We start from the raw sequence: 12,881 nt of genomic DNA, 5'->3' as shown, positions 1-12,881 counted from the left end.
TGGAGAAGGTATGGAGGGAGGACCACGTCGCCGCTTTACATATCTCTGCAGGCGACAGCATCCTAGATTCTGCCCAAGAGGCCACTTGCGCTCTGGTCAAGTGAGCCTTGACCCGTAGAGGTGGTGGTTTTCCCACATCTACGTAGGCCGCCTTGATAACTTCTTTGATCCACCGGGCGATAGTTGCCCGTGAGGCCGCTTCCCCTTGCTTCTTCCCGCTGTGGAGGACGAACAGGTGGTCCGTTCTTCGTACTGCTTCTGACATTTCCAGGTACCTGGACAGTAGCCTGCCAATGTCGAGATGGCGTAGTATTCGACCTTCTTCAGACTTCTTCAAACCGTCCGTGGTAGGCAAGGATATGGTTTGGTTAAGGTGCAAGTGTAAGACTACTTTGGGTAAGAAGGAAGGAACCGTGCGCAGATGGATAGCCTCTGGAGTGATTCGGAGAAACGGATCACGGCAGGACAGTGCTTGCAGCTCTGAGATGCGGCGTGCTAAGCATACCGCCAGCAGGAACACCAGCTTCAAAGTTAACAAACGGAGGGACAGGCCCCAAAGTGGTCTGAAGGCGGGACCTGCTAGAAATTCCAACACTAGGTTGAGGTTCCACAGGGGTACAGGCCAGTTTAGCAGCAGGCGAATATGTTTGCCTCCTTTCATGAAACGTGAAACGTCTGGGTGTGTGGCGATACTGTTGCCATCACTCCGGGGACCGTAGCAGGATAGCACTGCCACTTGAACCTTGATGGAATTGAGGGACAGACCCTTCTGAAGTCCATCTTGCAGGAAATCCAAAATGATAGGGATCTTAGCGGCATGTGGATTGGTGCCGTGAGATTCGCACCAGGCTTCAAATACTCTCCAGATCCTGACATATGTTAGTGATGTGGAGAACTTGCGTGCTCGAAGGAGTGTATCTATTACCGGCCCCGAGTATCCCCTTTTCTTCAGTCGAGCCCTCTCAATGGCCAGACCATAAGAGAGAATTGAGCCGGATCCTCGTGTAGGATGGGACCTTGTCGTAGCAGGTCCCTGTGAGGGAGCAGGGGTAGAGGCTCCCCTGCCAGCAGTCTTCTCATGTCTGCGTACCAGGGTCTTCTTGGCCAATCCAGGGCCACCAGAAGAACTAGGCCTCTATGCGGCTGAATCTTGTGTATAATGGCGTCCAGCAGGGGCCATGGTGGAAAGGCATATAACAGGATCCCCTGAGGCCATGGCTGTACCAGAGCGTCGATTCCGTGAGATAGAGGGTCTCGCCTGCGACTGAAGTATCTGGGTACTTGAGCATTGGACCTGTCCGCCAGTAGGTCCATGCCCGGAGTCCCCCACTGATCCACAATTATCTGGAAAGCTGTGGGCGACAGCTGCCATTCCCCTGGACTTAGGCTTTCTCTGCTGAGGAAGTCCGCCGTGGTGTTGGTCCTTCCCGGCGATGTGGACGGCGGAGATGTCCTGGAGATTTGCTTCCGCCCAAGTCATCAGGGGGGCTATTTCTAGGGATACCTTTTGGCTTCTGGTGCCGCCCTGTCGGTTGATGTATGCCACCGTGGTGGCGTTGTCAGACATCACTCTGACCGCTTTGTGTCGAAGTCTGTGGGCCAATTGCAGGCACACTAGCCTGACTGCCCGTGCCTCTAGTCTGTTGATGTTCCACCCCGACTCTTCTCTGTTCCACCGCCCTTGGGTGGTGAGTTCTTCGCAATGTGCTCCCCAGCCGATCAGGCTGGCATCTGTCGTGAGCAGGGTCCAAGTTGGGGAGGACATTTTTGACCCCCGGCTCGTGTGGCCGAGCTGTAGCCACCACCGTAGCTGATTCCGCACCTTGGGTGGTAGAGGTAGGTGTACGGTGTAGTTCTGTGATCGTGGACTCCACCGAGATAGGAGGGCGCGTTGTAAAGGTCTCATATGAGCCCGCGCCCACGGTATCACCTCCAGGGTGGATGCCATAAGGCCAAGGACCTGTAAATAATCCCAAGCTGTGGGCCGGGTGGCGCTCAGCAGGGCCTGCAGACGATTCCGGAGCTTTGATCTTCTCTTGGAGGTCAGGCTGACCTTGTCTTCCTGGGTGTCGAATCGGACACCTAGGTATTCCAGCGACTGAGAAAGCTGTAGGGAACTCTTGTTCAAGTTCACCACCCATCCTAGGCTTTCCAGAAGAGCTATCACTCTCTGTTGGTTGCCCGGCGGCTCTCCTCCGGTGACTTTGCCCTGATCAGCCAATCGTCCAGGTAGGGATGGATGAGAATTCCTTCCTTCCGGAGAGACGCTGCCACCACTACTATGACCTTGGTAAAGGTCCGCGGCGCGGTGGCTAACCCGAAGGGTAAAGCTCGGAACTGAAAGTGTTGGTTCAGGACTTTGAAGCGCAAGTAGCGCTGGTGATCCCGATGGATTGGGATATGCAAGTAGGCATCCGACAGATCTAGGGACGTGAGAAACTCCCCTGGCTGTACTGAATTTTTGACAGATCGCAGAGTTTCCATGCGAAAGCTGGGCACCCGCAGGTGTCTGTTGACTGACTTGAGGTCCAGGATGGGCCTGAAAGTGCCCTCCTTCTTGGGTACTATGAAATAAATGGAATAATGCCCAGAATTTATCTCCCCTGCAGGCACTGGAATTATGGCTTTTAGGGATAGGAGCCTCCGCAGAGTAACTTCTAGTGCCGACCTCTTGAGGGGTGAACAAGGAGACTCCACAAACTTGTCCGGCGGGAGCCGAAGAAAGTCCAGATAGTACCCATCTCGGATGATAGCGAGGACCCACTGGTCCGAGGTAATCTCGACCCACCTGCGGTAGAAGAGGGTTAGCCTGCCCCCTATGGCTGCTACCCCCGGATGGGTCGGCTGATTGTCATTGTGGGGTACGACCGGGACCCGAACCCGAGCCGGTTCCCCTTCTGTTGTGCTTAGTCCGAAAGGACTGGGTCCTGGCCTGCGAACGAGATGCTTGGTAGCGAGTCCTGTAAGGGTTGAAGTGCTGAGAGGTCCTACCTCTAGATGGTCTACGAAAAGGGCGCTGCCTCCTCCTTGGCCTGTCTTCTGGTAGACGGGGTAATGGAGAGGCGCCCCATTTGTTAGCCAGTTGCTCGAGGTCACTCCCGAACAGGAGGGATCCCTTAAAGGGCATTCTTGTAAGGCGTGTCTTGGAGGAAGAGTCGGCAGACCAATTTCGTAGCCAGAGCTGTCTCCTGGCTGCCACTGAGGATGATACTCCCTTAAGCTGCTGTACGAACTAGGTCGGAGGCAGCGTCAGTGAGGAACGAGAGAGCCGATTCCATGTCTTCTTCCGGAGTGTTGTTCCTGGCTTGTGATAAACAGGAATGTGTCACCACTGTGCAGCAGGCCGCACTTCGTAGGGACATAGCTGTCACCTCAAAGGCCTGTTTTAGAATGGCGTCCAATCGCCGGTCATGTGTATCCTTGAGGGCCGCCCCTCCCTCCATGGGAATAGTGGTGCGCTTCACAATTGCGCTAACTATGGCATCAACCTTAGGGCACGCCAGCAGCTCCTTGGTAGCCGGATCCAGGGGGTACAAGCCCGACCCCCTTTGAATGAAGCCTCCGGCACATTCCACTCCAGATCAATTAGCTGTTGTGCTGCTTGTAGGAGGGGAAAATGATGGGCCGTTTGACGAAGGCCTTCTAGCAGGGAGTTCATTGTAGGTTCCCCTGGGGTGCTTCGGCCTGGGATACCCAGCTCCGACAGGCATTGAGAGATCAGGTCTGGGAGATCCTCCTTAGGAAAGAAACGTCTCATGGTTCGATACGGCTCTATCCCCGAGGGAAGCTCACCTTCTTCCTCAGAGTAATCTGAATCCCCATAAGTGGGGCTTCCAGGTGGCGGGTGTCTTTGTCAAGATCTAGAGGGTCCGGGGGCAGGGTCATCCGGAGCATATGGGACCGTTCGGGGATCAGACTGCATCTGGACAAAGGCGTGAATCCCCTTGAATAATTCTACCCAAGAGAGCGAAGCAGGTTCAAGCCGTAGGGGCACCAGGTCTCTCGGGTTCCCCGGCTGCTCAGCATGGCCTGCTAGATCCGGGGTGTTCCCTGAGGAACTGGCCATTAATCTGGGCTGCGACCGGCCTTGGCCTGGACCTCCCAGGGCCTCTTCCCATTGAGCACATAGGGAGTCTGCTTCCTCGCTCTGAGTAGCTCTGAGGTGGCATGCTGAGCAGAGGCCTAGAGCCTTTATGCCTGATTCTGGAGGTGTCACCTCTGGGTACGCAAGGGCTCTCTTATGCTCCATCGCGTCTTGCGCTGCCAGCTGAAGTCTACGCTTTATAGTATGTGTGAGGCTTATGCGCGGAGATATGCGCCTATTAAGTGCGCTGTAACAGTATGCGCCTAACAATGTGCGCTTACAATATGCGCCTGACAATGTGCGCCGAACCATAGGCGGTATCGCTGTGACCCTATCACTGTGCGCGTATCAATGTGCGCCTATCAGCGTGCGTCTTACCACTGTGCGCGTATCAATGTGTGCCTATCAGTGTGCGCCCAATCCTTTGGGCGCCTATCCTACGCGCCCGTTACCTGTGAACCAGGGCAGATGGCGACGGCGGGCAGGCAGGCAAAATGGCGACCTCCTTGGCGGGTCTCCACATAGGCAGACCCCGGCAATCCTCGCTCCTCGGAGACCAAACAAAGTAAAGATGTACGCCTTACCTGATCTTCGGCGCTTCCCGGCTGCGACCCGGGCGGTCTCCGGCTGCGGGGGGAGAGGGTGATTACCGTCACCGCCGCGCTCAAGGAAGTGCACCCGCTGCCTCTAGGCCGCGCCCGAACTCGTCTCGCTTGGGGGCCAAGTCCTCATCGCAAACGGATCAGGACCGAGGCGCCTCTCAGCCGCGCCCGAGCCCTTCTCACTCGGGGGCTAGATCCCTGTCGCGATTCGGCCACCGGACCGAGGCTTCTCACCTCCGAGGGACCACGGAAATCACCTCGGGAAACTCAACTGGGGGAGGGACCCTCGGGTATCACCGCAGGAGTGCGGGGCTCGTCTTCAGATGGGATTCTTCTATGAATTTAGTCGTTAGAATTTGGAAACACGCTCAGCAAGCGTGAGGTAGCTCCAAACTGCTTTGGAGACGGAAATTACTGAATTGCTGCACTTCCTGCGGGGGTATATGTACACGTGCGGACGTCAGATCCGTCTCCAACTGCTAGCACGAGCACACTATACCCACTTGTTTTCAGTCCATCTGCTACACGCAAGGAAAGCACTAATTTTTGAGCCAGCAATCTCGCTAGATCAGAGACAAAAGATTTTTTTCCCTTCATACATAACCAATGCCTTAAGCTTAGCAGCAGATATTTCTAAACCTTGGGGATAATAATTTAGCAAGGACTGGGATAGCACCCTGTGCCACTTCGAAGGATTGGTAATTTGAAAGTTTAAAGCTGAGGAAATCCCCCAGAAAACGGACCATATCTGTTCCTTCAATCCATTCATCAAATCTAGTATTTGAATATTGCTTCTCCTATTTTTACTGGAAAGGACCGCAAGTCTTTCTGAAGATCAATAGCACATATTACATTGCACTTGTTCTGGCCCCTTTATCCATCTCATCCATTCTTTCCTCAATTTTAGTCATCTACAGCTGAAATGACTGATGTTGCTTAAAGATGTTTTAGCAGCATCACTGAAGTTAGCAAGCAACACATTTAAGCTCTGGAATTTGTTGCCAGAGGATGTGGTTAGTACAGTTAGAGTAGCTGGGTTTAAAAAAAAGATTTGGATAAATTCTAGGAGGAGAAGTCCATTAACTGCTATTAATCAAGCTGACTTAGGGAATGGCCTCTGCTATTACTGGCATCAGAAGCATGGAATCTTCTTGGTGTTTGGGTACTTGCCAGGTTCTTGTGGCCTGGTTTGGCCTCTGTTGGAAACAGGATGCTGGGCTTGATGGACCCTTGGTCTGACCCAGCATGGCAATTTCTTATGTTCTGATCTGCTGGAAAAAAAGAGTGGCTGCAGAAGACGAGAGTGCATATACAATCCATCGCCAAATAAGTGGAAGCAGCTTAACCAGTACTGGAAAAACAAAAAATACACGAGTGGCTAAAAATATTATCACACACAAATGTATCTTCTCTCTGCTCTATTGTATCACTATGCTGTGTTATTGCAAACATTGCTTCCATGATGTAATATAGTTATAGTTATAATCTACCTGTTCTACTGTTACCGTGTTATAATGTACTATAATTATAATGTAATATAGTTATATTCTTCCATGTTACAATGTAAAATAGGGCGGACCCCGCCCTATCTCTCAGTTTCCTGTAAATCGATGTGATATTTCGATCGAATGTCAGTATATAAAAACAAATAAATAAATAAATAAATATAAAATAATTTCATGATAAAATAAAGTATTTCCAACTTTTATATATCGTACACTCAGCAAAAAGCTGACTGGAATGGTGCACAACAAATTTAGACTTCCAAAGAAATTAAAATATTAAGCAAACAATAAAATGTCAGCCTAACAATCTCCCTCACAGTGCAACTATTTGTAATAATGCATTTCATCTTACCAGTTTTCAATAAAGCATGTTGAACCTTTATAGGATGCTGGACTCTTTCAAGAGCTGAAGACTTGGCATAAAATACTGAAGGCCTCTTTCCAGTTATCAGAAGTGCATAGCCTTTTCCTCGTTTTAGATCTTTATCTGGAATTTCCTCTACTGGTGAACTATTACCAAGTTTCATAGACTAAAGGATAAAAAGGACAATTCAAACAGTAAAATGCATGTTAGAATACTACTAAATATGTTTTCAATTACAACTCTGTCATAATAAATCAGTAAAAACAGAACAGTATAGCTGGAGCATATCAGAATACTGAGGAGTAGAATTTGGGCAAGCAAGCTTCTGCAGGATAAATCCATAACATATTCAGGCCAATGCAATAATTGGCTTGTGTAAAACGGATGCTCATGATTGAGCACCCTGCCACCTTTCCTAGGCGTGTGATGCATTATTTAAATGAGGGGGGTCACGTTAAAAAGCAGGTGCTAGGGAAAATTGTGTGTCCCTAGCTCTCGGAAAGATGGCTGTCGGTGCAGGCCGGGAAAACGGATGCTCGATAAAAATATCCATTTTGGGGTCACGTGATGCAGTGCAGGGGAAAGCCGTGATTTTTTCCCTCGCAGCGCTGACCCTCCTGCATCCAGCCTCATCCACGGCTAATTAGACTTCAAACTACTAAGGGACCTTGGGGAACCAGTACTGATTGTCTGGCAACTCCGACAAGCGCCATGGCGGCCCGCTTGAAGCAAAAAGACAAGGAGAAGGACAAGCCGCGCGGCTCTGAGGTGCAATTCAACATGGCGCCGGCTACCCCGCCCCCACCGGCCAAGGCGGCGATCGCTGAAATTAAGACCGCGATATCGGAACTGTTGGGTCCGGAGCTGAAAGGCATTTCCACTAAACTTACCGAGCTGGCCGCGGCGTTTGCGGGCTGCGAGGCCCGCTTTTCGACGCTGGAGCAGCGAGTCTCCGATTTGCAGGACGGCGCGCAAAACGTGGAGGCTGAGGTGACGGCCTTAAAACTGGTGGTGGCGAAGCAGGCAGACCGTCTAGAAGACCTAGAAAACCGGTCTCGTCGGTCAAATCTGCGCTTCCTGGGCCTCCCGGAATCGATCCCTGATAGGGAGCTTGTGACATTTCTAGAGGGCTGGCTCACCAAAGAATTGGGCCTTACAGCGGCGCACGGACCCCTGCGCGTTGAGAGGGCACACAGGCTGGGCCAAAAGAAAGAGTCGGACCCCAGGCCGCGCATCATTATTGCAAAAATTTTTAATTTTGTGCACAAAGGGGAAATTTTGCAGGCGACTCGGGCGGGTAAAACGCTGATGTATGACAGCAAAAAGATCCTGGTGTTTCAAGATTTTTCGACCGCCTTGTCTGCAAAGCGCCGCGCTTTAGCCCCGGTCTGCACCCAGCTCATCAATATGGGATACCGTGCCACCTTGATATATCCGGCTCGACTAAGGGTGGTTACCCGCGAAGGTGTCCGGTGGTTCACTGAGCACGCGGAGGCACAGGAGTTCGCACGTACAAGGGCCTCCAGGAGTCATCCAAGCTCCCCCCGCGCTAGTGAGGACCCAGATTGAGAGCAGCGGAGGGGCTGGCAATTGCTGTTTGGAGCTCTAGCGGGCCGAATTTGGAGTTTCTCCCGTTTTTTTTTCTTGGGAGTCTCTTTCTTCCCTTGCACGGGTTCACAGTGCTGGGCTGGACCGTGTTTTTTTTTTCTCTGGACCTTGGGCTGTATGACCGTGGTTCCTGCTCTTGGACTGCCTTACAGTTTCTATTTTTTTTCTCTCATCTGCTACTAAGCCCATGATTGTCTTACTGTGTGGCCCTCCCAAGGTCCATGTTCATTCATATGTGGAGTGGATGAGGCTGGAATGCGTCGGGTGGGGGGGGGGGGGGGGGGTGTTTTGTATGCATGGTGGTGACTTCTTTTATTGTAAGTATGGTGGGGTGGGGAGGTACAGGGACTAGGGGGGGGGGGAGGGAGACAGGGTAGGGGAGGGGGAGAATTTCACTCTGGGTTACAGGGGGGTACCATGCACGCAGTTAGAGAGGTCAATTATTGTCCTATTCTGGGATTGTTCTTGCAGGGAGGTTTTAGCTGGGAGAACCTTTCTGGGTATGTCCTATGTTCACTTATGGCACAGTTTGTTCTCTTTTTAGGTCATGTCAGTTAGTGGACTGAGGTTTATATCCTGGAATGTCTGTGGTATAAATTCGCCGATTAAAAGGTCAAAAATATTGAATCATCTTAAGAAACGACAGGTGGATGTGGCTTTCCTCCAAGAGACACATCTGACAGATGTCGAACATTCCAAACTACGCAGAGGTTGGGTGGGGGATGTGTATTATGCCTCGGCCTCATCTAAATCCGCCGGGGTAGCCATACTGTTTGGTAAACATGTACCCTTCACCATACTGCAGGAATTGAAAGATCCGCAGGGGCGCTATCTGCTTTTAGTTGTTAAACTATTCAATGTGACAATAATACTTTGTAACGCTTATGCTCCCAATAATGATACGGTGGGCTACCTCCGGGCCTTGCAGGGTCTGCTACTGCCCTATCTCGAGGACTTTGTTATCCTGGGAGGAGATTTCAATGCGATCCGAGATTTAGACTTGGATAAATCCATTCGTAGCCCAAGGGATCGGGTTGTCAGTGCCAGTTTGGCACAGCTTGAGCAGTCGGTACATCTTGATGCCTGGCGGCTCTTACACCCGAGTGAGAGGGACTTCACGCACGTGTCGCGGGCACACGCGACGTGGTCACGGTTGGATTATTTCTTTATTAGTGATAAATACTTTACAAAGGTTAATGATGCGTGTATCGGCGATATTCTTATCTCCGATCATGCTCCAATTTGGTTGGATGTGCAGGTTTCCCCTTCTGCTCCTACCCCTCGGCAGTGGCGATATCCATATTTTTTGGCAGATGATATTCCCTTTCAAGAATATCTACGGGTACGATGGCAGGATTACGCGACTCTTAATGAGGAACATAAATCAGACCCTGTACTTTTTTGGTACACCGCTAAGGCGGTGATACGGGGAGATATTATCTCGTATGTCGCCCGTCGATGGAAAGCCCTTGATGCGAGTCTCCTCACTTTAAGCGCTCAGTTGCAGAAGCTTAAACGGCGTTTAGCTAGTACTAATCTCCCGGAGGACAGGGCGGCCCATCGGGTAATGCAGGGGAAAATAAATACTTTACTACACCAACGAGAAAAGAAGAGCTTGCTCTATTATCAATATCGGATGCACCGCTATAGCAATAAGTCGGGCAGGTTACTCCATAGCTTAGTGAAGGCGTCTCGCTCCTCCAAGCACATTCCCGTAATCTGTTCGGACACGGGAGTTCTGCATACGGATGCTAAGGCCATTCTCGCACAGTTTCAGACATTTTTTTCTCGTCTTTATACTAAGGGGGATTGGCAACCTGATGTCTGTGCTCAATTCTGTGCGAAGCTGGATCTACCAGCTCTTACAGGGACGCAAAAGGAGAAGCTGAATCTGCCACTTGAGCAGAATGAAATTCAAAAGGCCATACAGCAGTCCAAACGATTTAAAGCGCCAGGGCCAGATGGGTTTACTGCTGAGTTTTATAGAAGCTTGGTGGATCTGGTTAGCCCGGTTCTGGCTCTGACGTTTACCGCCCTGACCACTCAGGGGCAATATCCCCACCATGTGAATCGGGCCCATATCACACTTATAGCCAAGCCGGGGAAGGATGCCACTTCAGTGACCTCCTACAGGCCTATTTCGCTTCTCAATGTAGACCAGAAGCTATTGGCCAAAATTCTAGCCGACCGACTGGCGGAGGTACTCCCTTCCTTAATTGGGGAAAATCAGGTGGGCTTTGTACGGAAGCGCTATGCGTTGACTACTATTAGAAAGATCATGGCGGCCATGGAAATGAGTCAGATGATGGAAGAGCCGTATCTTCTGGTCAATTTTGATGCGGACAAAGCATTTGATCGGGTAGAGTGGGGCTATCTCTTTTATATTTTGCAGCGGTTGGGATTCGATGGCTGGTTCCTAGAGGCCCTTCGACTATTATATCATGCACCCACTGCTGTTATCGTAGCCAATAATGCTCACTCAGAAGTGTTCTCTATCACCCGTGGTACCAGGCAGGGGTGCCCCCTGTCACCCTTGCTTTTTCTGCTACAGTTAGAGCCTTTATTACTGTCAATTCTTGATAATGGGCTGATACAGGGTATTCGCATGCACCATGAAATTTTTAAATATGTTGCATTTGCTGATGATGTGATGCTTTTTTTGTCTCGACCCCAGCGCTCTCTACCTCCATTACTGCAACTTTTTACTGAGTTTGGCAGTTTTGCGGGCCTTCGCCTTAATCCGACTAAGTCTGAGGCGTTAGCCTTTCCAGCTACCCTTAGAGAGAGTTGGCAGGGTGACTTTCCATTAAAATGGGCTGATGGCTCCCTCCGTTATTTGGGGGTGATCCTTACTTCCCCTCTTACGGGTCTTTATATGGCTAATGTTAAGCCCTTATTACACGTGACTCTGGAAAAACTCCGCACTTGGCATGCCTTGCCTCTCTCTCTTTGTGGCCGTCTTAATTTATTTAAGATGGTGCTTTTACCAAAGTGGCTATTTCTTTTGCAAAACTTGCCTCTTTTGCTTAGGCGTCAGGATCTTCGATCCATTGACAAAGCACTGCGGGTTTTTTTATGGAGGGGAGGTAAGGCGCGTATTTCGTTGGTGGATCTTCGAGAGCGCTGGGGAGCGGGGGGCTTGGGAGTCCCGGACTTGCGCCTTTACAATCTGGCGTGCAATCTCCGTATTCTACGGGATTGGATGTTACATCAGTCCTCCTCTGTACACATAACAGCGGAGTCGGCCTTGGTGGTGCCCTTCGCTCTATCCTATGTTGTTCAAGCTCCCGCTCGGGAACTCCCCTCTGTGTTAACTCATTCCTCGGTTGTTACCCCGATTCGAGCTACGTGGCGGCTGGTCACCAAGCTGCTACGGACGCCTCGGGTGTGTGTGCCCCTGTTGCCTATCCAGGGGAATGGTGCCTTTCTCCCGGGCTCCCAGACCAAGGGGTTCCAGGACTGGCGGGCGCAGGACCTGACTCGCCTGGGACAGGTTATAAATGATGATGGTCAGTTACTTTCCTTTGCAGACCTGCGCACTAGGTTTGCGTTGAATGCTTCTCATGTTTTCCCATATCTCCAACTTAAGCATTATTTTCAGTCCTTACCGATGGACCCTGGCCCAGTGGAGGTTCTTACCTCCCTAGATAAGGTATTGAGGTTTAATGTTCAGAGGGCCCCTACGTTATCCCAGTATTATAAGATTGTACAAGGTGTCACGAGAGTTGAGCCATATGCAATATTGCTTGAACGCTGAAATAGGGATGGGATATTTGCTCTTACAATCCCCATATTGAAAGCAAGTTTTGGACGCATCAATCATATTACTATTAATATGTATTACCAAGAGATGCATTATAAATTTTTGCGTAGAGCGTATATTTCCACCCAATTGGCTCATCGCTCCGGCCTGGTCCAGAGTGCACTTTGCGGTAAATGTCATGGAGCAGTTGGGCATCTCTCTCATTCTTTTTGGGCGTGTCCTAAAGTCCGCCGATTCTGGGGACGGGTCGCATCTTATTTAATGGACCTTTTGGGGGTTAAACTGCCTATAACGCCCTTGCTGTTCCTTTTTGGCCATTTCCCCCCGCATCTCTTTGAAGCAGGGTCCCCGTTATTTCATACACAAAGCTTGCTTGGTGGGGAAGAAGGTCATTTTATTGTACTGGCGGGATCCGAGCCCCCCATCATTTTGGACTTGGCGCAACCATTTGCATCATTTGTTGAGAATGGAGGAATTGGGCTCCCGGGTGGATCCTCGCTCCCGCCGGCGATTTTTACTGATTTGGGACCCATATTTGCAATCACTATCTCCCCAGTCACGAAGCTTGGTTATCAACGATTGCTGAGGTTGTAGTGGACTCCACCTCTTGAAGATTCAACATGGCCTCGGGACATACCACAGGAATCTGCGTGCATGGACTCTGCTTGTGGACATTTCACCTGCATTGGGGGGAGGGTGGGAGGGGTTGGGGGGGGGGGGAAGGGATGCTGTTGGTTGATCATTGTAGAGCAGTTGTTATTGCATGGTCTGTGGGGGACAGTGTACCACCTCTCCAGACCAATTCTTTGGTTCTACATTTTCGTTGTGTTGACTGCATAATAATAAAAACCGTTTGATACTAAAAAAAAAAAAAAAAAAAAAAAAAATATCCATTTTCCCCCGCCACTGGCACAAGATACACGGCCTAGACTGTCTATCTTGTGTGTATAACTTG

The 12,881-nt window shown here is 50.5% G+C and overlaps 1 protein-coding gene across 7 annotated transcripts in view; it reads right to left on the bottom strand.

Moving 5' to 3' along the window:
* Nucleotides 1-12,881, bottom strand: part of DCDC2C (doublecortin domain containing 2C) — a 376,475-nt gene that overhangs the window by 98,970 nt on the left and 264,624 nt on the right. For all 7 annotated transcript variants that reach the window (XM_029595811.1, XM_029595812.1, XM_029595815.1 and 4 more), the window contains one exon: nt 6,544-6,721. In XM_029595811.1, the coding sequence (XP_029451671.1) occupies nt 6,544-6,721 (178 nt within the window). The remainder of the gene's footprint in view (nt 1-6,543; nt 6,722-12,881) is intronic.

This window comes from Rhinatrema bivittatum, chromosome 3 (genome assembly GCF_901001135.1).
Source record: "Rhinatrema bivittatum chromosome 3, aRhiBiv1.1, whole genome shotgun sequence".
NCBI classification, from domain to species: domain Eukaryota; kingdom Metazoa; phylum Chordata; class Amphibia; order Gymnophiona; family Rhinatrematidae; genus Rhinatrema; species Rhinatrema bivittatum.
Note: the sequence above shows the minus strand (reverse complement) of the source record. Positions and strands in the feature narration are given on the sequence as shown.